The sequence below is a fragment of the Drosophila simulans genome, chromosome 4, assembly GCF_016746395.2.
Source record: "Drosophila simulans strain w501 chromosome 4, Prin_Dsim_3.1, whole genome shotgun sequence".
Classification (NCBI taxonomy): domain Eukaryota; kingdom Metazoa; phylum Arthropoda; class Insecta; order Diptera; family Drosophilidae; genus Drosophila; species Drosophila simulans.
This window is the reverse complement of record NC_052524.2, coordinates 603,677-630,236: the sequence shown is the minus strand read 5'-3', so window position 1 is coordinate 630,236 and position 26,560 is coordinate 603,677. Positions and strand designations below refer to the sequence as shown.

At 33.2% G+C, this 26,560-nt stretch overlaps 3 protein-coding genes and 1 long non-coding RNA gene across 9 annotated transcripts; 1 reads left to right on the top strand and 3 right to left on the bottom strand.

The window, feature by feature from the left end:
- Nucleotides 1-2,752: 2,752 nt before the first annotated feature.
- LOC120285209 lies at nucleotides 2,753-5,037 on the bottom strand. The gene is made up of 3 exons (XR_005544442.2): nucleotides 4,376-5,037; nucleotides 3,934-4,312; nucleotides 2,753-3,493 (listed from the first exon to the last, which is right to left on the bottom strand). It is a non-coding gene; the product is annotated as an uncharacterized LOC120285209 (long non-coding RNA).
- LOC27207450 (growth/differentiation factor 8) lies at nucleotides 3,493-9,649 on the top strand. 3 transcript variants are annotated; one of them, XM_016183127.2, is made up of 4 exons: nucleotides 3,493-3,657; nucleotides 5,163-6,198; nucleotides 6,792-7,210; nucleotides 7,279-9,649. In XM_016183127.2, the coding sequence occupies exons 2-4, from the start codon at nucleotides 5,190-5,192 to the stop codon at nucleotides 7,645-7,647; spliced, it is 1,797 nt and encodes a 598-aa protein (XP_016037326.1). In that variant the 5' UTR covers nucleotides 3,493-3,657; nucleotides 5,163-5,189; the 3' UTR covers nucleotides 7,648-9,649. The 3 variants fall into 3 exon arrangements, with proteins under 3 accessions (XP_016037326.1, XP_016037327.1, XP_016037328.1); XM_016183128.2 differs by having other exon boundaries at nucleotides 3,493-3,780; XM_016183129.2 differs by lacking the exon at nucleotides 3,493-3,657 and adding an exon at nucleotides 4,162-4,295.
- On the bottom strand, nucleotides 8,975-26,243 carry LOC6740381 (slo-interacting protein 1). 4 transcript variants are annotated; one of them, XM_016178549.3, is made up of 8 exons: nucleotides 26,080-26,240; nucleotides 25,482-25,967; nucleotides 24,406-24,714; nucleotides 22,564-23,551; nucleotides 20,847-21,001; nucleotides 18,351-20,338; nucleotides 17,460-17,614; nucleotides 8,975-10,876 (listed from the first exon to the last, which is right to left on the bottom strand). In XM_016178549.3, the coding sequence occupies exons 1-6, from the start codon at nucleotides 26,119-26,121 to the stop codon at nucleotides 20,018-20,020; spliced, it is 2,301 nt and encodes a 766-aa protein (XP_016037323.1). In that variant the 5' UTR covers nucleotides 26,122-26,240; the 3' UTR covers nucleotides 8,975-10,876; nucleotides 17,460-17,614; nucleotides 18,351-20,017. The 4 variants fall into 4 exon arrangements, with proteins under 4 accessions (XP_016037323.1, XP_016037322.1, XP_044779444.1 ...); XM_016178548.3 differs by lacking the exons at nucleotides 8,975-10,876; nucleotides 17,460-17,614; nucleotides 25,482-25,967 and having other exon boundaries at nucleotides 19,671-20,338; nucleotides 26,080-26,242; XM_044923509.1 differs by lacking the exons at nucleotides 8,975-10,876; nucleotides 17,460-17,614; nucleotides 22,564-23,551 and having other exon boundaries at nucleotides 20,207-20,338; nucleotides 26,080-26,239.
- LOC6724719 (RNA-binding protein MEX3B) lies at nucleotides 13,358-17,466 on the bottom strand. Its single transcript, XM_002105727.4, has 2 exons — nucleotides 16,893-17,466; nucleotides 13,358-15,643 (listed from the first exon to the last, which is right to left on the bottom strand). The coding sequence occupies exons 1-2, from the start codon at nucleotides 17,314-17,316 to the stop codon at nucleotides 14,184-14,186; spliced, it is 1,884 nt and encodes a 627-aa protein (XP_002105763.1). The 5' UTR covers nucleotides 17,317-17,466; the 3' UTR covers nucleotides 13,358-14,183.
- Nucleotides 26,244-26,560: the final 317 nt, after the last annotated feature.

Genomic DNA, 26,560 nt, shown 5'->3' with positions numbered 1-26,560 from the left:
CGTGATCGAACAGTTCTAAAGTTCCCTAAACCCATGCAAAGCAACTTTCTTACCCGCTGTGAGGCACAACAAGGAAGATCAAAGTGTTCGATCTGCCCAAACAGGAAATAACAAAGAGGAGACGATGTAAGCGTCTTACGGTAATGCCTTTAGTACCAAGCTTGTGGGGTTCACTGGGATAAGTTCCTGCATCCTGGGGTTGAGACCTTTAAATATATTGAATTCTTGACTAGTCACAAGGCCTGCGATTTCTTAATTAACAATGTTATTTTATTGACTGCAGTTTAGACTTGCCAACTGAATCCCAATAATTAAATTGGGTTGCCAAAATAAAAATCTATTTTTATGGAGTTGACTTGCAGATTACAGAGACATAGATGTAGAGCAAGTTTGTAGACCCGTGTCCACATAACCCCATAACCCATAACCCCACGTCCGAACCCTTGAAATTTGTTTTGATTTTTTTTATTTTAATGTTTTTTCCGGCCAATTTTTTTCGCTATGCCAAAAAGAATGTTGATTATTGTTAGCTGAGTAGTTGTTTTCTGATAGTCGATGTCTTATTGCTGTTACTATTTTCAAGTTAGAACTCAAGACATCTATATTTCGATGATATTAGCTCCTACTCACCTATTAATGAGTTCAAAACAAGTTAAGATCGAACCTTTAATACGCAACGTTGTGATAAACACACTATGTAAACGGTACTCATTCCGCAATTCCTTTTTTACTTTTCCACCTTTCTTTCCACTTTGATTTGAAGCGTGCCGAATGAGTAACGCCCACAAATTACAATAGCAAATAATCTAACCGCCAGCAGGTTGCGCTTTTGAGCCATATCGAAGAGTGTTTTTTCTTTTTATTTGGTTTATTTTATCTCATCTTCAAAAAAAGTATGAGTTAACACTTCTACCAGCTATGTAACGGGTATCTGTTAGTTACGATCTGCATAGCTATATTATAATATAAATCATCATAGCCTTATCAGAAGTGTTATAACTCGATATATATAACTATTTCCTTTTAAGAGCGGTGTGCTTGTAAGACTTCATTCTTCAACTTTCTCTCCCAAAAACGGTGGCGATCGGACTATATCACCGAGTGAGTGGCAAGCCAAACTTCCCAAGCATTACATACAATTTTAAAAAGAAACGGTATATTCCGAACGGGAGCAATGTAATTTTGTGTATTACACAAAATAAAAAAAATATGATTTCTCTTCTAATATTTTCAATTAAATTTCCGACCATTCATAGTCGTCGATTTGACAGTCGTCCGATTTCGGTTAAAACAAGTCCAAAATTAATTACGGTCAAAGCCTTATTAAAATACTTTCGAATCATAATCATTATTTCGACTTATATACTCCCTAAGAGGACTTTGTTCTATGTAGATGGGTTTAGTTAGTAGTTAATAATATTTATAAAATATATATACATATCTATATTTCACATGGTCGCACATGTATCCTTCACTGCGTTGCATCTTACTGAAATCAACACACCCTAGGGACAAAATGTAATATACCGCATTTTTTGATCTGATGGATAAATTGTCCTTAGTAATATATTTTGTAGTTTGTTTCTCATAAGAGATATTATTATTAGAAAGATATTCTTAGATAAGTTTATAGCTATGATTGTCACACATTGTTTTGTACGAGTCGAACAATATTTTAATGTTTATTTTCTGTGTATTTTGGTATTTTGTATTATCGATTGGTCACCAGCAAACATCTGCTCGTATCAGGACGGCAACTCTCAGCGTGAATAAAAATACAAATGGCAACTCTTAACATATATAGAAATTGGTATGGCAGCCCAATACCAGTGATTGCGTAGAGAGTGCGTTATTTTCAAAAATGCGATGTTGTAAATAAATAATTTCAGAGATATAAGTAATTGACAATTGAGCAGACTTAAAGAATCAGTCCATTAATAAGTTATTAATTATTAAAAATAATCTACTCATTGAAAATGTGAACATTTTTTGAAAGCCAACTTAATTGTTTCCTATTGCTAAACCATTGCAGTGCATATAGCGTTTTCCGTCAGAAGTTTACAACGTAGTGGAAATAATAGAAACAAATAATGAATTTTTGTTATTGATCATGAATTCTTTTAATTTTGTATTTATCAGTTGATCAAATGCAAGATCATTTTTATACATAGATAAATATGGCTCCAGGTGGGCTTGATCGCTATTTTCGTAATATTAACTCTATCGCACGATTACCGTCTATATGTGCGTAGCTATAAGCAAATTGACGCACTTGTTGAAATTATTTTATTTCATTTTTATTATAACCGAAAGAAATCGTAAGTTGTTAAGCACAATGGAAAAAATAAGTAGCTTACAATCCCAACCAATAAATAGTTTCTAATCAGTTACTTTGTTGTTAACATATAAAAATAGTCTTCTCCTTTCCAATTACCATTATTAAGTAAAACAACAGTATTGGTGATGAAAAGCACTAAAAAAAAAGTTTGTACAGTGTGAACACCTATAGGAAACTGATAAATGCATGTGTGGAAAGGCTTTAACATCCGTACGGACGTCGATATATCGACAGCTAATCTAGAAAAAATATCGTGGTAATTATCCCTCCCCTATTTATGGAGTTCCCAGATTGCCTTCTTACAAAACTTTTTTAATAGGCATAAATTATAAAAGAATTCTCCAGAACATAGGGGAGCCGCACGAATATGTATATATGCATATTTAAATTTATTCAATAATATACTTGATTAAGTATTTCTTATACACATAAATTTATTTTTGCATATTTATGTAAGTGCTTTGGGTACTTTTTATTGATTATTTTCTATTGAAGAGTAACGAAATTTTTGCCTTTAATTTGAAACACAAAATGCTGCAGAATTTCGGATAAATTTTAAAAATTCCTTTGTATCAACATGTAGTCATTCGAGTAGTAATTAATACGTATGTAATTCTTGTTGAATAGAAGCGCTCAATTTTGTGAAATAAAAACAAACAACTATTAAACCAAAATTATAAAGACAAATCAAATCCTGCTAATAAAACTATACCTTATATAGTTGCTTTCTGTCACACCACTCAGTTCTAAATCTTTGAAGCTAAAATACCGGGCGGCACGTTTCAATTATTTGCCAGGAATTACAATTTTGTAGAGGGTGATAGATAAAGACTGTATGTATATATCTCCAAACTCATAATTTATAAAAGTTAACACGGTCTAAGGATTAAATTTACAACAGGTAGTGATTAACGACATTGGCAATGTTAAAAAAAATGTTTCTTAAATTGTAATATGGTAATTTAAATAATTTACTCTTAGAATGCGTTTCAGCAGATACATTTTTAAAAGAGGCCTGTTATGCCAACTAAAACGAAATTGCCGGTGCGCCGTATGTATCCGATCGCATCTGATCAGCTGCTTTCAGTTCCACTTCGTCGTTCAATCGCACAGTCAGCAGTACAGAATCTCTGCGGGTTTCCAAATATTGGTTCTCTATGAGAAATATATGATTATTATTTAGTGCGCAATTGAATACACAAGTATTTCAAACTATGTGTTTTTGGACAATGAATACTAAATTTAACAAAAGCGGGTTGCAAGTGAATAATGTTCGAAACCGTAGGCCCACTGTTACTTCAATATAAAACATTTAATAAGTACATACTATACATATGTTAAAACACACAATTGCCTAAATTCAAAATAGATTTTGGTTGTACAAGTGTATAAAAATAAAACAAATACCGATAGATAAGTATATATCTACTTATGTACAATTGGTAGGTGTTTAAAAAGTTTGTTATCGCTAAAATAAATGTACATTTACGTATGTATAACTTTGTATATACACGGATTTACAAATGTACATATGTGCTTATATGCATACTATTTATATTGGTAAATTAAGATGTATAATTTACGTATGTACATACATATGATATATCTCATTTACGTTGCTCTGTTTGTAAAAGGGGAATAATGCACTTCCAGCGATGAACTGAAGTTCAAGAGCACAATAATTTATTATGTTTATAAATGGTTTTAATTGAATACAATAGTGGTCATCAAGAGGACTCATGTGAAACTTTTATGAACGGGCTTTGCATATGTGCATGTACATATGTAGCTTAAACTAACTTTTACGACTGTGTGCACATTAGGGTGGTCGTTTTCTGCTGGCGCATCGCGCTTCCAAGGCGGATCAAACAATGCAGATACGATGGGTTGTAGCTTCAGTTTTTAACAAATCAATATATCCGGTGCTGCAGGATTTTCGACTTTTACTATATTCAAAGTAAGTTTTTTCGTTGCCTGAAACAAGTTTTTGATGGGGTGCAGAAATTATTCCGAGTTTTAAAATTTTCATGAGCTTACAAATCAATTAAAAATGAAGTGACGATCGCACCCTCACCGTGCCGATTTGTGACGATAAATGGTTTTGCAATTGACAGTGTTTTTCCTGAACCATATAGTTTTCCCTATAGCAGGTATATATGTATGGTCGACTGATTTTGATCAATTAAAAACCTAAATTATATATTTTCAAAAAAATGTGCATACCGAAGAAGAACTCTTTTTATTTGAAAACAACGAGTCTATAATTTTTTCATAAGTTAGCTATATGATATGTCCAAAGTCTAACAATTTAAAACCGAAATATTATATTGTCCGAATTTTGCTAACAATTTGAAAATTTTTGAAGTTAGAGGCGGTCAGTCATTTTGGTGTCGTAAGCTATTCAAATTTTGTTTTTTTTTTTTGTATTTCCTTACGAACGTTCATCATTGACTTCCGTGCTAATGCTTTGTTTAAAGGGGTCCGCTTTTCTTTTTTCTCCGCACACCTTTGCCTTTCTCTATTTAAGGCATTGCCGTGGGAACCCTAATGAATCGAATAAGGCAGATTATTTAACAAAATTAATAGGAGTAAAAATTAGCCGTCATTTGAACGTAACGTGCAAAAAGTAATCATCACAGCTTGGACTTCGCGATTTGATTTAAAAGAACTGTAAAATAAGGCCAACAAGAGCCAAAATATTGATTTTTGATTGGATGACAAGATCACCAGCTGCCGTCTCCATAAATAAATAAAAATTATTTATTTTTATTTTATCTTATTTTAAAATATATCAAGTATATTTATAAATACAATACCTTTTCAGCATTCATCAACGGTTTGATCAAAAATCATGCTGGCCAACTCATTCTGCGGTTGGAAAAAATATAAAACCCATGATCAACATCATAGAACCCTAAAGAGAAAAAATCGACAGAACACATCAGAGACAACAGTTCACATAGAAGTAAACTCCAACGAAATCCAGTTTCCAGGTTCTTACAGATTTAATTTTGACTCAAAAAACATAAATATCGGGCGAATGAATATTCTTGGACATAAGAGAGGTAATTTCCGTGTAACTCGATATGTCACGGTCACCGTACTCTTAATTTTATCGACTGCAGTCAATGCTTATGCTCAGCCAGAAATTAAAAACTTCAGTAATTCTTCCAACGGCGTTAGTCCGGAAATGGTTATGTTGAGTAACGAAACAAGCAATAGTGCAAACGTACTATCAGAAAAAAATGATTCTTCTTCAATATCGGCGGATGATAAAATAAATGAAAATATGGGAATATTTCAAATGAAAGTACAAAGTAAACAGGGGAAAAAAAGTACCCCTTTAGCAAAGGTATCAGAGCATGGAGATCTATCAAGAGTTCAAAGTGTATCTTTGTATCGCAATACCTTAATAAATATAGAAAGTATGCTACAACGTCAGTTGCGTGAGAAAGCTAAAGTGGATAGTATAGAATCGATTAAAATGCACATACTTATGCGCTTGAATTTAAAAAAACTTCCCAATATAACAAAACCAATTTCAGTACCACAAAATATAATAGATAACTTTTATAGAGATTATAATGCATCTTCAAAAAATACTGTTTGGAATCGCATGGAAAACATTGACGAATCTCATTTATCTATAAATGACACTTATGGCGGCCACATAATGACTGATTTTTCTGATGAAAGTTCATCCTCCCAAATGCAGGGAGATGATGCTAACACTGTTAATGAATTTTTGGTAGATTTGAATAAAAATCAAGCTAAAAAATCGGACATTCCCATTAATACCAACGATGAGGAGTACGAAAGTATTTTGTCTCACATCAGCAGTATTTACATCTTTCCCGAAGGTAAGTAAACAGCATTTTTAAAATAGATATAGATATAAGAAGATATTGGGTAGGAGAAGATATTATATATAAGAGTATTGAAAAAGGGAGGTATAGACAAGGAGAGCTAACGAGAAGTAAAAAAGCAAATATACTTCACTAGAATCTGTATAAATATATTTCTAGACTTTTTGGAAATAAGAAACATACGTCATTAGAATCTGCATAATTTATCTTATATTTCTAGCTTTTTTGGTCCCGATTTGGTTATGGGGTTAGATTTCGGACTTTTTTCCTTTAATAAGATTTGGGTATGGGGTTAGACTTCGCGCTTTTTTCTTTAATAAGCAAGGTAGAAAATACATATGACTTATCCTCTGTGTTTAGCAATTGTTTTCCTAAAATTCATTACCGGAGTGTATTTTCAAATAAGAATTGTCACAATTCTTAAAGTCTTGACGAAGTAAAAAACAAGTAGCATACACCTTTAACATACAGAAGATTTTCTGTTTACAAGAAACATTAATCAATACCCAATTTTGCTTTTAAGAAATCAAATTTCAAATTTTCAATAGAAAAATTAATATTTTTCATTTATATTTTCGTTCTTCTAGAAATTCAACCTCATGTTCGACATAATCGCAAGGTCGATGTTTTTCGATTTCAAATTGACAGTAGCTACTCTGATTTGTCTTACGCTACCCTTCATCTATATTTACGTGGTTGGGATTGGATAAGTGCTCATCAACCTGGACTTCTTGAAGAAATTAAAAAACAGCCACGTAAAGATATTGTTGTGACTATTCACCGTGCTATTAGGGTTGCAAATACAACAAGCTTTACTCCGAAAGTCAAAATGTTTGAGTTTCGACATAGTATTCCGTCAGGACTTGGACAATGGGTTGCTGTGGACTTAAAGTCTCTGCTTGGTAATCTAGGGTCTAATATGACGCAGGAAATTCTAATAAAGGGCGCAGAAACCTGGATGAAGACATTAGTGGTGACCACAGACAACACATCGAAAAATCCATTGGTTAGACGCCATGCCATTTATAATGAAGTTGAATACTTACTCTACTACATATATTTTAAATATTTCAGACTGTTCACATAGAAATTGGGTCGCAAAAAAAGCATCGGAGAAAGCGCAGCGTATATATGGACTGCACAGAAAATGATCATGACATGCGCTGTTGTCGATATCCCCTTAAAGTTAATTTCACCAGCTTTGGATGGCATTTCGTTGTAGCACCAACGTCCTTTGACGCATACTTCTGCAGTGGTGATTGCAAAGTTGGTTACCTAGAGCAATATCCCCATACACATTTAGCAGCCTTAACGACATCGGCCACACCGTGTTGCTCGCCGACAAAAATGAGTTCCTTAAGTTTGTTATATTTTGATGATAACCATAATCTGGTTTTAAGTGTTATACCAAATATGTCTGTCGAGGGTTGCAGCTGTTCTTAGCGAACAAAATTCGAAAGTGTCCTTTAAAAATAGATCTAATACATATGATATGTAAATAAATTAACGCAAAGGAATATTGATCTGTTTAAGAACGCTAGTTTAAAGTACAATTCTCAGATTTTATATAAAATTTACACCTTTTAAATGTAAAATAGGCCAGATTGCATTCTGATGATTCCCAAATGAATAAATAGATCGCAATTAAAAACAGTAAAAATTGAAAAAAATATATATATTTAAAAATGAATTCCTACATTACCTTATAAGATAAATATAGAGCCAAGCAATATCTTTTAAACTGTGCATTACAAATTACAAATGAAAAGCAAACAAAAAATAATCGTTTTATATAAAATGATTGTATGACGCATAAAGAAATACAAGGTTAAAATAAACTAAGTACCTTAAGTTTTGATAAAAATCGAATTTGCCTTGCACCGTAAGGCAAATATAGTCTGAACGGCTACATGTGGATTATTTACGGCTGTGTGATTACCTAATTTGGATACACAGCTAAATGTATAAAGATGGTCATATCCTATCATATTCATAGCATAGAGAATATTTTACAGTGAACGGATTTGTGCGTGTGCAAACGAGACTTCTAAATGCTGTTCTTTTCAAGACAAGTAAGGAATTGTCTGAATTATATTGATTAGAACAGAGGCTAGCCTTAAGTTTCGCCAAGCACACAGAACCTATTTGAAAATCATTAGAAGTTAAATAACGTGTCAGAGAAATAGAGATATACAAGTAGCAATGCAGCGCAGTGGCGCTACAGCGCTCACTATATCTCCATCTTTATATTGTGCTTTAAAAAAATATGCTAGAATAGGTTAGTTTTGAAACATATTCCGATTAGTTCCTACGATATAAGCTCGAATGCATGCTTAAGTGCCAAAGAATTTCTTTTTCTAATGCGTTCTTTTCGAATCTTCTATAAACACCTATACTTGTCGCGGAATTGGCTTCTAAAAGTTTTCAAGAGTACTTAGGAGTCATAAACTAGTTTGAACTATTCCTTCTTAGCTAAAACACACAAGAGATTCTCCAATTCCGGCCTACCCAACTAATTTGGTGGTCGTGTGACATTCCGAATATAGAGTGGGTGAAGATGTAAACCATTGAAAAAAGTTACTGCGTTTTGACAAAAACACAGGCGCGCTAAGGAGTACCATAGTATATATCGCCAAGGAATCATACGATCTTTTCCGGATTACACGTCTAAGGAGTTCTCTTGATTTTTTATTTTAATTGAATATCGGTTCAATTAAGCTTTCGGTATAAACTCAAAATGTCAACCCCCTCCTACTAATAAGCCAACAAATTTATTTCCGAAAAATTTATTATATAACCATTTAGTGATACATTACTATATAAATTGATATACTTATATTTCCATAAATATTTCTCATATAAACTTAGGGGTCTCGGTTCTGAAGTTGGCCTTTTAATATGAATACTAATCAGTAAAATGGGAATGCCGATCTGAGTCGATATATGAAATGTACTTTAAGATATATTACTTTCTGTCGAACACAATACGGATATTTTCATATTTTTAATATTGTTTATGTTATTGGGCGCTTACTTTTATTTTAGTTACTTTTGTATTATACTTATAATCATAAATTTTAAATTAGGTGAATGTATTTATACTTTACATATATATTTATACTTATTGTTGTTGTTTTGCATTGATTATTTGTTTTTGTTTCGCAATTAAAGTAATACCTCGTTTGAATTAGTAAAACATTCGTTGTAAATGTATTAGCCGCCAATTATAAGTTAAATGCAAGTCCTTACAAACTGTGTACAAAAATATTTACTTCTCTTTTTGTTTGTACGTATGTACCAATTCCTACAAATTATATTTTTTGAAGACTATTTAATCTTTTATTTGAGCACAATAGTATTTAATGCAGAACCAAACGGTTAGCCGAAATAAATACGACACCAAAATGTTAAACTTGCTGAAAATAAATATAATGTACATTCTTTACGTCTTTATTGGAATTATCATTTTATTGTTGCACAATTTTTTGCGCTATTCTAAAATAATAAAATAACATAAACATTAATTTGTAACAAAATATGTACGGAACACTTTCAGGTAAAAACATTTTAAAATATTTACTATAAATTGCAATTTGGATGATATTGATTTTCGATTTTTTCAGAAATAAAAATTGCCTAAGTCCGTAATTTAATCTGAAATCGACTGTTGGGTATCCATATTTCCCATCTTTAATTTTCCGTGAATTTATTTTCATTGTTATATGCGTGTTTTTTTTATTAAACAATAATTATGGTTCAAGTTTGTTATAAGCACCATAGATATCGTTTTACCTTTGTAAAAACCATTAAGTAAAGGATTTTTACAGATTAATATGCTCTATGTATATTATTTGGAAATACTTATTCTTTTTCATATGAATGGGAACAACATTATGCTATCTTATGAAGAATATTATTTAGGGCTAAGTATTACGTATATATAATTATATAGTATGTATATATAAATGCACAATATATTTTTAAAAAATTTGTTTATGAAATAAAATTGTTCTAGTTATATCTCATAAATAATGTAAGAGGTTTATTTTGTGCGATTAATAAATTATTTAGTCTCACTCGTTTGAAATTTTGACCTTAAAGATTTTATGTTAAAAGTTTATACATTTAAATTTATATAAGCCAGCCGCTATTACAAATTTTCGATTGATTCATTTAACCTTGAAGCACAGTACAAAATTTTAAAACAAAGGTATAACAAAAATTCTAATATTAAACATCCAATTTTAAACCGAACCGAAATACGTTTGGTTTTATAACATTCTACGCAACTCGCATTGTATTATAAATATTAAATATGATTGACTATAATATATAAGTCTTTTTATTCACATTAATCGTAAGTTTTTAAAGGTAGTTGTCACATGTGGGTCATATATCGTAGATTTAAGTATATATAACTTTTGGATTTTTTTACTTGATCTATTGTATTATATATATATATATATAATAATCCGATCTTAATATTATTGCTAATTTATCAGTCGATTTAAATATTTCAGAGAGTTAGTATCATAAAGTATACTTTATAGATACAATATATTTTTCATCATGTTTGTTGTTTATAAATAGTTGTTTTGATGGCTTATGTTATAGGCTGATTAAAAATTGCACATGGGGAACAGTAAAATCGAGACTTAATTATTTGTGCAACCTAAAATTACAACAAAATGTTCATTAAAAGTATTTAAAAAATGTTATTTTAATGTTTAATTGACAGAAGTCTAAAGAAAAAGTTTGCTCAAAAACGTAAATAAAAAGTAGGCAACTTCATATAAACAAAAAGGTTTAGTCCCTAAGAGACTTCCAAAACATTCTAAATAGAACCATGGTCAATAATTTACCTAAGCGTCACAAATTTCAGAATTAGTGGTCGCATAATTTTCCATCCACAGTATTAATAAATATGGGTTTCCGATATTGGAAATGGACTATTGCTAAAATATGTACAAGATTAATTCTAATTGTTAAAATAAAAAAATATATCGGAATCTTAATTTCCACTCGCCGGTAGATGCCAACACGTTGTTGGCATGCCATTGACCTTGTTCATATGTTTTATATCAAAATTTTGGAATAATTATTCGATTTTTAAAGTTTTATGCGTGCCAATAATAAACCCAACAATATTTTCTTTAAAATATTTGTAAGCTGAATCCCAAATCTTCAGCTATAATAGACCACGAATTTCACAACGTCAACAATCAGACGGATATAAAAGGGCAATTTGTATGAAAAACTCAAATTAAATAAAATAATTACATACTTATCTCCGTTAACCACAATATTTACTTAAGGTACAAACTAACTAATTAAACTGGGTGTGAAAAATAATTTATAGTTTATATGTTATTCGGCAGTTTGTTAGTTTGCCTAAGTTCTATCGATTTCTCCGTATCTTTTAAAAGTATAAATTCTATGTAGCTCGAAATCACTTCGTCAATTATTTTTTAACCATTTAAAAGCTCAGTGACCCACATTTACTTAAAAATACAGAAAGTCAATAATAGAGAAATTATGTTAAAACATTTCAACATTGCCTGATATCCCTGTATAACATGAAAGAATTTACATTGATCCGGTCCCAAAATTTGATTACGTACGATGTACGGACCGCCAAAACCGGTCAAGAAAATTATCCCTGAAGCTGGTTTCAATAAAAAAGCTCCTAAAAGTTGGAAATAACTATGGTATAAGAAGCATTTGGAAAAATGTTCTTATTTTTTCAACGATGATATACGAAAAAGAATAGTGTTTATAACTTGCTAGCATATATGTATATACGTATTTACATATACACATGTTATTTCGCACGCAATGTTATAAATATAAATGTGAGTTTTTAACATTTTATTATTTTGCAATAACCTTTTTAAAATTTAAATAATTAAAAATTTAATTTGTTAACGCATAAGGTTTAATTTTAAGACATACCCTGGGCTTTCAGCAAATTACTTGCCGTTTGCCTTTTAATGTCGTTAGGATAAGAAAACATTTTTCAAATTACAGATTTAGTTTTACGGAACGCTATCTTCAATGAATTATTTTTTTGACCGAATTCGCAATTTGTGCGCCGTAATCAAAATTTTTGGGTTCCCATCAGCGTAAGTTTTTAAAGGTCTCACTTTGTTACAAAATGTATTTGATGTAACCAATATGAAGCCCTGTTAAGCATTTAAACCAGAACTGAGACTTTGCCAATTCTTTAAATTATTTTTGGAATATAGATTATAGAAATTGACTAAAAAATAATGTCAGATTTATACACATTTAACATTTTTATGGGAGAACGTCCACTAGTAAAAATAAAATCGATATATTTCCTATTAAAAACGATTTTGCTTTCATTTTTTATAATCAAAAACGAATATAGATTCACGTTTCTTAAAATAAAAAAAATACGAATATTTACCCTTTACAAAATAATATTAAAATATAATTACCCAGTATACCTATGTTCATTGTTTATACTATTAAAATTCATCACTAAGGTCTTCAATAGAAATTGCGTTTGGTATTATTTTCGTTAAATTAAAATATTTACTGTTTGTTAGAGCCTCTTAATATAACGTTCAAACTATGAAATGTTTTAGCTACACGCTTTTTTTAACTTTCTACTTATATAAATATTAATTTATAGTATATTTATTTATTTTATAGATGTCTCCCTAAAACACAGAACAATTTTTATATCCGTTATTTGTAAAAGTATGGGATGTATACTAGATTCGTTGAAAAATATGTGGCATATAGAAGGAAACATTTTCGACCCTATATATATAGTAACTATGTATATATTTTTTAATAGTTGATCTCACCATATTCGCCCGTATTTCTGTATTTATCGAATATAGAATGTTCAGGAAAACAATTTGAATTTTTTCATTTTAATTTTATTTGACAACTTATATCGATATGCCTCCAAAAGTTTTCTAAGTCGCAGCCGGGAAGTTAGCTCTTCCGATTTGAGCGATGCGAACAGACCACTAATAAGATTACAAAATATAAAACAAATGAAAGATGTGCAAGTTCTAGAGTCGCGAGTTGTGTAGACGTCGGAGTTGGCTTGACAAAAATTAATATACACATAAAAAAACTCTTCTATCTGCCTGTTAAATACTTTTCAACGATTCACGTATACTAATCCTTCTACTAGTAACGGGGTATAACAACAAAACTTTTTTATTCGCTCATTTCCAAAAGTTTCTTTTTGAGCTGTTCCATGGGATGAAGATTTCTGTAAGACAGCGCAAACTTCAAAATAAAATGTCACACTCTCTGTAGAAAGAAAGAATATAGTTATACTTTTCGTTGAAAACTGTATTAGATGAAAGCTGTTGAATATAACTTCGTAAACTTTTTAAAATGGTTTAAAGGGGTATTCCTATTATGGCTGAACCGAACCGAAGTGCTAGAGATTTTTTGGAAAATCAAAACGGACCACTAGCCAAAACTCACTTTTTGTTTGAATATGGATTGATTTAAGAAAAAATAACTATAATATTCAATATTTGGAGTACTGATAAGCAATACGATTTTTTAGAAATTGATATTATGTTTATAAAATCAGTATGAGAATATTCACTTAATAAAACCGCAACAACTGGCAGTATTATTAAAAATTATTTCTGCACAATATTCATTATTTGAACTTAAAGTTTTAAAAATTGTCAAAGACTTGTAAAATGCTATTTAAAATATTTGCAACAGAGAATCGCCAAACGTTATATAAAGTTGACATCACGTTTAAAAAAATTATAATATTAAATTTGTGTCTTGTCCCCAGAAAATTTAAAAATATTCCTGGAATTGGTTTATTATAGACAGCAGTTAATTTTAAATTAAGGAATCCCTTTAATCCCTGAATGTTCAACTAATGTTAATAGACTTCACGGAAGCCACGACTAGATGTGTAACCGACCAACTAAAAACTGACAAATATTAAATACAGAAAATTCAAATTATCCTAAAATCCGCATTGCATGGTAAACAATAGAATTACAAACCGGACAAACTGCATCCATAGAAAGACAGATGTGATTAGCGCACTCCATACAAAACATATTGTGACCACAAGGAACCAAAGCTGTGGTAACAGTATTTTCATTACATACATAGCATTCCCGATGAACTAAAAAATTTTCTGCGTTAGATTGCACTTGAATGGCTTTTATCTTCTGGGGGATATTAGACATAGTGGGCTCTTTAGCATGTTTCAGATTTTGTTGGTTTGCAGAATGTTCACCCATACCTAAAAGTGAGTCGGTAGGACTAATTGATATTGTGGGCGAGCAGTGAGCTGTGGGTATGATATTTGCCGGTTGGTTCCAAATACTAGGAGAGTCCCCTATACCCTCGTCAACGTCAATTGAATCACTAATACTTTTCCATATATTTAATATTTCTGGAGGTGTATTGGCGCTATTGTTGGTACTCTTTGTAGAAGTGGTAGAAGAAGCAGATGAACAAGATCTTGTTAAAATATTTGCATTACAGTTGGAATGAAACGATGCCGATGTAGATGTGGGAGGACAGAAAGACAATGTTTTACTAGACGTAGTGCGAAAAACAATATTAGCAGCATTAGCTTTGGCCAAAGGCACCGAAACTTCATTTCCAGGAAGACGTTTGTCTAATATATCTGTTGCTGTTATATTTGCTGCCATTTCCATCTCAGCAAACTCTGATTTTTGAAAACAGTTCCCAGTATGATGTCCTTGCACAAGTTTCACTGAATTGCTTACGTTTACAACCGTCTTCATTGAATTATTTGTATACTCCTGCGTAGACGCAAGGGAATTTTTGTATATGGACGATAGAATTTCCGAATTTAAATCATCATTTAAAATTTGAGTTAATGAAGGCAGTGACGCGTATTCTTTAGTCTCAACCGAATCACTAATTTGCATAGTAATAGCATCACCACTTCCAGATCCGCTCCCAGTTCTAAGGGCAATATGAGCTTCTATTTGCTTTCGTGCAGTATCAACGTTGTCTGGCAAGCCTGTCACTTCAAAAATTGGTTCCTTTTCTCGCGATGGTGTCACAATGTAAGTTTGCGTCTCTTGTTGAATATGTTTGATCGTAGCACCTTTTGGCCCAACAACGAGTCCAACTACCCGATAGGGTACACGTACCTGTATGGTAACCTGTCCAGGCATACAAGGGGGACCTGACATGCGGGGAACTGCACCACCACCGGAGCTATTCGCACTTCCTACCATTCCATTGTTCTGACTATCACTTACAGGCTTACGTGATGCGCGAATTAAGCTAAAGTGGTCGGCAGCGGAGAGTATTTCACGTTTAGCCTTGTTTACATCTTCCTTACGACCAGTCACAACGAACACAGGCTCCTCTCCTCGAACTGGTGTCTTGATGTAAGTGTTGGTTTTGGCTCTCAAAGCTTTAATTTTGCACCCTAAAATGGAAAGAGGGTATTCATAAATTATATATATTTAAACTTATTTTTACGGACTTTGATCACTGTGGACGGCAGTCGCATTTATTTAACACCATTATCTGTCTTAAACAGATAGGTATAAAATAACTATAGTTATAAACAAGGCATTCAATCGATACTATAACCGTAATTTTTAAAAAAGCACTACCAAATCTAGACCATAGCCTAACCCAAAAAAATTATAAAGGAACTAAACATACAATTGCACTTACACGAGCAAAAAATTTGCTGACACTTATTTCCATTTAATGTTATTTCATTGCACAATTTGCTTAGGAAAGGTCAATCTGCACGAGTGTTAAAAACTGAGCAGAAAAAAGGCAGCATATTTTTGATCTGAATCACTAGCCAGTCTGACCATGAACAGTGATTAAAGATTAAGCATGCAGATTCGAGGACTTGACAGCTTTTCGCAGTTTCTGGTCGTTAAAGCAGTCTTCGACAAATTGATTTGGAACGTGGAAGAATCAAATAAAAACTATCAGATACCCGTTACTCTGCTAGTGGAAGGCGAACGAGAAATTGTATTATATCTCTGGGATGGCATTATCGATAGAAATTGGAGAAAAAAAATTTGTTTTTAAAAGTGTGTGACTGTTTTGGGCGGATTGTAGGTGTTATTAGGGGCGTGGTCGAAGTGACCGATAAAAATTAGCAAGACAACCAATAAAACGAATAAAAATCAAAACATTTGTCAAAAGTAAGGGCGTGGCAGTTCTGGGCGATACTAACTTGCGCTCAGTCTATGTGCACGCTTAATCCAACTTTCCATATTTTACAATTCCTATATATATATATATATATATATACATTATATACATACGAACGTCGAGATCTCAGGAATTATAATATGTATATGTATATTATATAATATGTATATTATATATATGTATATTATATATAATGTATACATATTATATGTATATAATGTATATAATGTATATATATTATATGTATATAATGTATATATATTATATGTATATATATGAAGACGGACTCGGCCAGGTGGACTAGGTGGTATCGATCCCGATTAAAAATTTATAAGGTCGTATACGGGTGTACCAATTTCCTTTCCATTTTTTGACCACTTAATGGCAATTACATACATATATATATATTAAAACAAGAAACTTATGGTAGCAAATCTCATGTGCAACGAGTGAACATGACTAAACAATAAGTATAATCTAATTTATAAAATGCTTACCCTGCCTGCCCACTATTTCCGCTACATGTTCAGAACTGGGGACTGGAACACATTCGGTCATATTTTGCGACTTCTTAGATCGATCTTCTGAACTGACGGCGCCGGCATTCGGTAACAGAAGACAGTTCGTTGACGATGGAATTGGTAGCGTGCTGTTGATGGTCCCTATTTCAAAGTCACTTCTTGCACTTAGGGGCATTGGTAGCGGTTGAGCAGGCTGCGCATAGCAATTTTGATTGTCGTTAAATCCGACCAATGATAGTTCCAATGCCAATTGCAGTGTCCTCGGATCTTCGGATAGTGGTAGCGTTGATTCATTGACTTTAGATTGTTCAGACATATCGTGATGTGCTGGATTTTTTTTCTGGTTAGACCCTTTCGAGTTAATGCTAGTAGCGATCTTTGGTGTGACCTGAGCCGCCATGGTAGTTGCAATCTTGTCCCTTTTTGAAGCGAAATGAAACCCGGTGCAACAGCAATCTCGCGCAATGAGGAGGAGCTCGGTGCCACGAAAGCCGATGAGAAGTAGACGGATGATATGGAACTAGATAGAGAACTTGAACTCACTCTATGAATCCACTTAATTCCTTGGTTATGTGTGCGGTCATGTCAAGGTTTTATCCAGCTTTAAGCTAAAAGACTTCCTCGTTTAGCCACATTTGGTCAGACCCAAGTCGAATGTTGGTAACAATATATTCGTAGTTCAGCCCTTGCTGGATTTTCTGCAATACACAGAAAAGATCAAAATTGCATTTGGTATACATACGTATGCTTATGGGAATGATAGCTGTGCAATTTGCCTAATGGTACGAATGCTCTTTGTACTTAAGAATAAGCACCTTGTATATAATTACGTACTTGGGGTACTTTGTTTATTCTATACAGCTATTATAATGTATTAGTTTCCGACAAATAAAATAAAGTGTGGTCTCTCTTACTGATGCGATGACTTAGCACCCAGCATACAGAATACCGCGCTCGTGACCAACCCCTAACTTACAACTTTTGTGTCACTCACCCCTTGTAACTTCTTTTCTTCTCATACCCTCTCTAAAACACACATCACCTAATACCAAATGAACGATGAATACATAGTTATGTAGGCACCGATCCTTAAATTAAATAGGGCAGCTTATTGTCTAAATGCAGTCCATTAACAACGCATTGAAATTTCAATTAGCAAATTCACGATATATTTCTTACAAATAACACTGTTATCAACGCCCAGTGGCCCAAAATTACGTGTGTACACTAGAAAACTCGATTCCCCAGGTACACATTCCGGCAGTGTTTCGACACGCCTTTTGTATGGTAAGATGGTGGAGTGTAGAGTTACAAAGGATAATTAGTATACGGAAAGCGATTCTTTAGATGAACTGTACTGACAAAATTGTCATAAAAAGGACACAGTATCAGTTTTTTTTATTAAGCACACCAAATTCAATTAAATGACATTACCGGCATTCAACGCACGATAAAGAATACAATCAAAAATATAACAACTATCGATGTCTCAGAGATGAGAGCCGGTATACTGGAATATTTAATTATAGACCATTGACACTGAACCACTTAGAGCTCTGATAAATGCAATAGCTTACTTTTTGTACTTAAAATTTATTGTTCTTATATGTGCAGACTTTCATATCTAAATTTTTAGTTTTAGAGTTTGCAGAATTGATATTGCAGTTGCAGTGCAACATTAGGCTTGGTTCTCTAGGTATCAAACAATATGTATTAAGGAACCTCCTATATTTAAAACAGAAGTTTTTCAGGTAATATAAAAAGAAATAACACCCTTTTTTAAAAACAATGATTTAGATAATGGGAAATAGTAAACACATATTTTTTCACTTTAAAACAAATCATACGCCAAAAATCAACAAATAATGCCTCTGAAGTCAACAAAATAGGTCAATAGAATGCGCGTTGAATGAAAACCTGTTTTGCGAATCATGGACTCTTTAGAAGTTAGTCAGAATCCTATAGTCAAGTTCCCAGACTATCAAATACCCGTAACTCACGTAGGGGAAGTGAGAACAAGAAATTTTAACATTTTGCTGGCATATCGATACAAATTGGGAAACACAATAAAACCAAATAAATAGGTTTCAAAAGCTCGGGCGTGGCAGTTTTGGGCAATTTCTTGGTATACGAATAAAAATTGTCAAGGCCAATAATAACACAAACAAAAAATCAAAACTTTTTACAATGTTTTGGGCGGTTTGAGGACAATAGTCTGCGAAAGTTTCTAGCTGATCGATAAAAAACTTAGCGGTTTGTGGGCGTTAGAGTGGGCGTGTAAAAAACTTGCCCTACGTATTTGTTCCGAGACATTTTAGATTCGATAGTTCAAAAGAATATACATATATACTCTATGGGGTCGGAAACGCTTCCTTCTACCAGTTACATCTAGTATACTCTTTTACTCTACGGGTATTAAATTGAGTTTCAATTCCAAATACTCAAGACTATTGTGGATAAGGCACTAAAATGTTAAAAATAGGTAATTGACCTGGGAAATAAATTTAGTTCAGAAGCGGCAATTTTGATACTTTTAGGGACTACAATTTTTGGCATTTGAAATCAAAACAAGAGATCGCTATAGTGGAGTTCCACGATAGATAAGATAATTCGAAAGCAACTTTTTTGTCACGATTTCTTTATTTTAGATAAACAATATCTTAAGAATTACTTGCATTATGTTATAGCTAACTGAAGGTATTTCATTAATTACATGTGTAATATGCCGTAAATAATTGTGGCGGCATCAACGAGGACTATAAGCATTGTAGGGTTTATTTAAACAAATAACTAGTATAGGAACAATTTACAACAAAAACCCGATACAAATTAGTTTTTGAATTTTATAACGACCCCCAAAACGTTTTATTTCAATTTGGTCACATCACAAAATACCAAGCCTACATAGTTAGATTTTAAAATTTTAAAATGGAATTGTGACAAATCTTGCTTATGCACTTCGATAATCTCTTTAAATTTTGGTGACGTCCAAACAATTAAATCAAATACAATTTTTCGACAGTGAATCTAATTTGTGTTTTTAAGACTGTTGTTAAAGCTATGTAATTTTTAAATGTTCCGACAGGAAAATGTTACTGGGGCTATTGTTGCTGAGGTTGCGTCTGATGATGTCTCTTCTCTCGAGCTCGTTCGATATGCCGCTTACGTTCTTCTTTTGTCCAATAACGACCTATTTTTACTTCAGATATTGTATCCTCCTCCGTCGTGGTAACTTCGTTGCAGCGCATATTTTTCCGAAATGCAACTTGGGGTCGATTACGAACTGGCCGTTTTACTATGTACCGCGTTCCATCTGGTCGTCTTTTAACCTTCCATACCATGGGTATGTCCTCAGCACTTTCACCGTTAAGCAAAGTTTCATTTTTTTGTATACTTGTTGAAATATGACATCTGTTTGCAACCTTCACAAAAAGAATTATTACATTTCTTTATAGAATATTGACAAAAATATATATTCAATGGAATGCCTATTTTATAAGATACACTTAATAGATTTGCTAGCCTACTTAAATTGACCTTTGAATTTGATTGAAAATGTACAATGTTTTTAGAAGTGTACATTATTTTGATGCAACATTTTTCAACCTTAAAATATCTTTTCATGTTATCTTTTAATGGAATGATCTCAGAAAAAAAGTAGTATAAAACAGTAAATAAAGAGGTAAAAATAAAAAAAATAAAAATAATAATAAAAAAAATAAAAATATAAAGAAAATAATTCAGTAAATAAACTTGTAAGAAAATTGTATATTTTCAATGGATGATACTTAATTTATTAAGATAGATTGTGTAATATTCAAATGAAATATAATATTTAACCCTGAACTTTTAAAATCATTGTCATCCATGCGTTTCAATCCCCTACTAATACAATCTTACCATATGCACATACATTAAACGTGTACTTACCTCTTGACTACTAACAAAGTGGTAACTACTCAAATTTGGGGCGTTAAACTGTGGACAATGGCTATAGGAATCATCAGTTTGTTTAACTCTTAGTATTTCAATGTCGCTTTTAAGTGGATAGATTTCATTTTCGGACCCAACGTTGGTATACCGCTCTGAAGTGGAAAATATTAATGGAAATTAAATCAATTTCACGATAGATCGTTTTCAGTTTGTAAATCTTGTAATTAGACGTAATGTTCAGTAAAATATTGCACAAGTTTGAAAATCTTAATTGTTTTAGAAATTTTTTATAAGGGCAAAAAAGATAAATCGTTTTATACCCGTTACTCGTGAAGTAAAAGCACAGATTCGTAGTAACAAGTAACAAGTAGAAGGAAGCGTTTCAACCATATAAAGTATATACATATATTCTTCATCAGTGTCAACAGGCAAGTCGTTCTGGACATGTCCGTCGAGTCTAGAGACATATACGCAACGCAAGTTTGTTGCCAAAAACTGCATCGTCCACAATTTTGCAAAATGCTTTGATATTTTTCAAAGTTTTATAAGTCGTGTAAATTTCTATCGATTTGCCAAAAATATTTTTGCCACTCTAACGCCATAAAGCCGCCAAACCGGTCACGCCGACACTTTTGAACAATCTTTAATTTGTTTCTCATTGTGTTCACCAATATAATTCGGATTCACTCTAGCTGAGTAACGGGTATCTAATAGTCGGGGAACTCCACTATAGCATTCTCTCTTTTTTTGTATTCTGTGGTCAGACAGACTCTTCTAGTCCTCAAGAATAAATACTTTACGTCTTGTCGTTTGAACGTTGGTAATGGTTCACTTTCCGGATCTTCTGGAATGGTCTCATAGGTGTGCGAGCATCGTACTCATATTGCAGATGAACTTCTTTTTGGCTTAAAGATTGATTGAAGCTTTTTCTATAATCCAAGTTTGCATTCGGTCGAAGCTTTATTTTTCTACACGACTTGGTAGATTGCTCAATGATATTTTTCGCCAATAAAGATATTTTAGCATTTTAATCAGATGAGTTCTTTTTGGTGGTATATGGTGGCATTTGTCAGATTGCATAGCGGATTCATGGGATATTTCTTCGAAAGACTGGACGTGAGTTCACAAAACCTTGTCCAATTGGTCCCCTACATTTGTATAGTCATCTGGCAGAAATGTATTAGCATACTCAAAATGTATTCGTCATCATCGTCGTCCTATAAAAATTTGTTCCCAAGTATGGCAACTAGTTAAAATATTTACACCTTTGAACTTTATATTTTGATTAATAAAACTGTTTTCTATCGATTCTCAATGTAGGCACTTATTTTCGATACAACATTCACTGCGTGTCTTTTTCTCGAATCCAATCGCAAACATATTTACCATTAACATATTGACTTTTCCAATTCAAATATTAGCCTTTAGTTTCAACTTTTTAGCTTTTATAGCTCCCGATATCTCAACGTTCGTAAGGACAGAGGGACATGACCAGATAGACTCGTCTAGTAATCAAGAATATATACTTTACAGGGTTTGAAATTTTCTTCAACCGTTTACTAGCTTTTTAACGAGCCTAGTACCATTTAAGTCAAAAGTTTAAAAGTAAAAGGCGAAGAGTTTTCAAAGTGGAGCACGCCTGATATGTCAGACGCTACCTACTATTTGCAACTAAAATATAATTGTTATTTTTTCCTTAACTTGAAGTGCATACCGCTGACATATGCTGTTGGCAGATTGGAAGAGCAGAGACCAATACGGCCAGACTTGCCAAATGGTAATAGCAACATACTGCTTACACCTGGGGAATCCAAATGATCATTGGGGCTATCAATAACTGTACTATCTAGCTTGCGACCAGTGGCGATGCCTTCATCAGGATTTGTAGTATTTTGATGGGGGGAGGCGCTATTATTAGAGCCACCAGTGTTGTAGGCACTTGAGGAGTTATCGACCTCTTCGCCAGGAGCCGCGGCGTTCCCTGTAACAACATTATTTTGTCCATAAGAGCTGTATGCCACTCCACTACTGCTGGATGCGCTTGTGTTGGTTAAGGTGCTTCGCAAGGTAAAAACACGACTACACGCAGGTTGCTGTACTAATTTCAACGGCGGGGGTCGACCAACTAGAGTTTGTCTAGGTTTCTGGTATGTGGCTTTTGGCTTCAAGCCCAACCACTGGGCGACTCTTTGAGTTTGTTGTTGCATTGTTGTTTCTAATGATTCGGCAGGTTTCGATGCTATTGGAGATGCACAACAACCTATTGACGTCTTGTTTAAACGTTGGTACGGTGAACAATACACTGGTTCACTTTCAGAATCTTCTGGAATGGTCTCGTAAATGTGCTCGCTTTCATCGTACTCATATTGCAGATGAACTTCTTCTTGGCTTAAAGGTTGATTGATTTTTGTTCTATAGTTCAAGCTTGCATTCGGTCGAAGCTTTATTTTACTACACGACTTGGTAGATTGCTCAATGATATTTTTCGCCAATGATGATATTTTAACATTTGAATCAGATGAGTTCTTTTCTGGTATATGATAGCATTTGTCAGATTGCATAGCGGATTCATGGGATAGTTCTTCCAAAGACTGGACGTGAGTTAACAAAACCTTGTCCAGTTTATCCACTACATTTGTATAGTCATCTGGCAGAAATGTATTAGCATACTCAAAATGTATATCTTCGTCATCATCGTCTTCCTATAAAAATTTGTTCCAAAATATTGCAACTTTGATTAATAAAAGTGGTTTCTATCGGTTCTCAATGGGTCACACAACTGTAGACTGTTATTTTGGATAGATAAATAATATTTTTCTGTAATTCCTCACTCGTCCATTTGTCTTTTTCATGAATACAATCGAAAATATATTTACAATTAAAAATATTGGCGTTTCCAGTTCAAATATTATATATATCGTTATTAACTTTATAGTCCAACTCCCATTTCTTCTAGATGGAATGTGGGTATATAATATTAACCTGGTTAAGCACCTATTTTATTAAACTATTCTGAGGATTCATTAAAGGAAATCGTTAGTAAACGTATGCGAATAAGGTAAGGGCGTCGCCAGGCCATCAGCCAGGGGGGGCAGATAGTAGAATTCATCTTCCAACACTGGAAACTCTTAGTAAAAGCACGTATCACCTATGAATATCGATAGAATTAGAGGCCGATTGACTAAGAGAATAAGAACAGTACATAGTGTAAATAAACAACGGGAAGTTACGTGACAGGCAGCAAATTATAAAATTTCTTGAACATTCGTTTCAGGTCCAGGGGCAGCTGACACCCCCCCACCCCCCACCTCCCTGCCCTACCCTGGCGACACCCTTGTACGGGATTGAAGGCGGTTACTCTGAGGCAATAAGTCAAGATCGTATCTAAACTTAACATCAGAATGAACAATGTTTTGGTTTTCATTTAAGGATGTGCATTTTCTAGCGTAATAAACTCTACAGTGGTATAACCCCTTACTATAGTTATGAACTAAGTGTTTAAGAATTATTTTTTTTTTTTTTTTTTTTTTTTGTATTCTTAGAAATTTTGACTTACAGGGTATATAATTCGACTAACTAGTAGCGTTACTGATGTACTACTCCCTGCTATTTGAGTTTCTAACTCCTCCTGGTTTTTAACATCCAAGCCGTTAATACGAAGAATCTGATCCCCCTGTCGAAGGCGCCCATCACGATAGGCTATACTTTCCGGTTGTACACCACTGATGAACACATCCTCACTTTGTTCTAAGACGTTACGTAGTTTATCGGTGTCGGTACTTGATTGCTGAAGTCCAGAGGAGGTAACAATGAGCCCGATTTGATTGCTGCTTGAATGTTCAACACCTTTAACAAGCGTTACTTCCTGTTGAATATAAAACAATACTATTAATTTGAATCCCAACACACTTATCTAAGTATCTGACAGCTTTAGGATCTGTTATAAATAAACCGGTTACAATAATATTTATGTAGACGGCGAATACTCTCGAAATAAACTACTGGAGTACAAAAGGTGACTACCTTACATCTCACAAAAATATATATTTATTTTATTTGATATTTTTGATCATTGATCATTTAAAGTCTTCAGATGGCTTTTGTTGGTATATAGTCTTCCCTCAATAAGTATAACAAAACTGCAACATACATATGTATGTACATATTTAACATATTTAAAATTTTTGCACTTCGCAAACGCTACACAAATGCTCATAAAATCGCAAGACTTTAATTGTCTGCTGCTGATAAGCAATGAGCAGGGCATAAAGAAAACACAAAGTGGTAATTTGTTCTGCACACAGTCTCTGTCAAGAGAGGTGGTAAGCGGTTCTTTTCTTACTCATTACACTTAGTTCTTCTTTTCGTTCGTTCTTTTTTGGACAATAAAGCAATGCAATAACTCCCTTGTCGTTGATTCGTAGGTCATGCCGTTGCTAAAATAATAAAATGCTTGGGTAAAAACTACTGGTACTAGTACTGTTTTTTACTGTTCCATTCTATCCGGTTTAGAATAGGCCTTCGCACATACCCTCAGTGCACTTCGACACTACTTGTACTGCCATCTAGATTTCGTAGGACAGACTAGAACAACAATTTTGTGGTACTGCTGTAGTAATGTATGGTAAATACCTCAATGTCGATTTCCGGTTCCAGGCATTGTTCGAACAAGTGGTGTTCATGCTCTATGAAGTTGTCGGTAATTGTTTTAACCAAATCGTTATCCTTTAGAACGTCCATGCGAACGACAGATTGGGTTTGAGTTTCCTTCGATGCGGCTTGTAGACTGCCCAAACGATCCTCATGACTTCTAGCCCGCAGAGTTAAAACCACAGGAGTTTTCGTATCGATTTCTTTCAACGATGTTAAAGAAGGGCAACTTATTTCTTGAGAGGCACTGGCAGCTGTGATCGTCGCTTCTGCTGACTTGTCAGTTAGGACAGAAAGTTCTTCGGGTTTGTCCACTTTTGATATTTTGGCATTGGAGCCTTGTTTTAATTCTAAATCTAATGCATTGTGTTTCTGTCTTCGTATTTCTACAACAAGGGTTTCTTTAGCTTGAAGGAACTTTTGAACCGCTTCATACCTCGACAAATGACTAATATCGTAACCGTTTATCTGAAACAGAATAAGTGCACTTTGTAACGCTGAAAACCGATTTCACACGAATGGAACTATTTATGGTAAAAACAAGAACTCGGTTCATAGTCCTACTTTATATCAAACTTACTTTTAACACAACATATTCATACTCCACGTCGGCAATACTCATAGTGATGCCTTAAAATTCAAAACTCATATTTATTTTCATTTAATTGTATACATATTTTTTCTAAAGTGTGGCCAAATCTTTAGTTTTCAATTAGGGCATTTACGTTTTCTTTTTGATAAGAATGGCAATCGATTATCTTAAGTAATCGTTCAAAAACCCGCAACAGAATGGAAACCGTTATCGGATTGAGAAATCATTACAATTGAAATGATCCGCTTATAAACGCATATTTACAGACTGTGAAAATTTCCAATGCATATTGTTGCATATTAAGTTCGAGTTGACTGTAATAAAATTGATTATATGGAAGGCAATATTTTAATGGCTTAAAAAGGGTTGCTATAACGTAGTATGTGTATCCACTATTGTGGTTATACGCACCTCTCATTAAAGTTTTTGTAGTTTCGTATATATTTTGTGCTGAGTATATGAAATGGAA

Excerpts from the sequence above, each read along its gene's own strand:
- LOC6724719 (XM_002105727.4), bottom strand. The coding sequence starts at position 17,316 with ATGGCGGCTCAGGTCACACCAAAGATCGCTACTAGCATTAACTCGAAA. Across the intron at positions 15,644-16,892 it reads GGAAATAGTGGGCAGGCAGG|GGTGCAAAATTAAAGCTTTG; the intron begins GTAAGCATTTTA and ends TTTCCATTTTAG.
- LOC6740381 (XM_016178549.3), bottom strand. The coding sequence starts at position 26,121 with ATGAGTATTGCCGACGTGGAGTATGAATATGTTGTGTTAAAA. Across the intron at positions 25,968-26,079 it reads ATGAATATGTTGTGTTAAAA|ATAAACGGTTACGATATTAG; the intron begins GTAAGTTTGATA and ends ATTCTGTTTCAG. Across the intron at positions 20,339-20,846 it reads ACTTTGTTAGTAGTCAAGAG|GTTGCAAACAGATGTCATAT; the intron begins GTAAGTACACGT and ends CTTTTTGTGAAG.
- LOC27207450 (XM_016183127.2), top strand. The coding sequence starts at position 5,190 with ATGCTGGCCAACTCATTCTGCGGTTGGAAAAAATATAAAACCCATGAT. Across the intron at positions 6,199-6,791 it reads TATTTACATCTTTCCCGAAG|AAATTCAACCTCATGTTCGA; the intron begins GTAAGTAAACAG and ends TCGTTCTTCTAG. Across the intron at positions 7,211-7,278 it reads ACACATCGAAAAATCCATTG|ACTGTTCACATAGAAATTGG; the intron begins GTTAGACGCCAT and ends TAAATATTTCAG.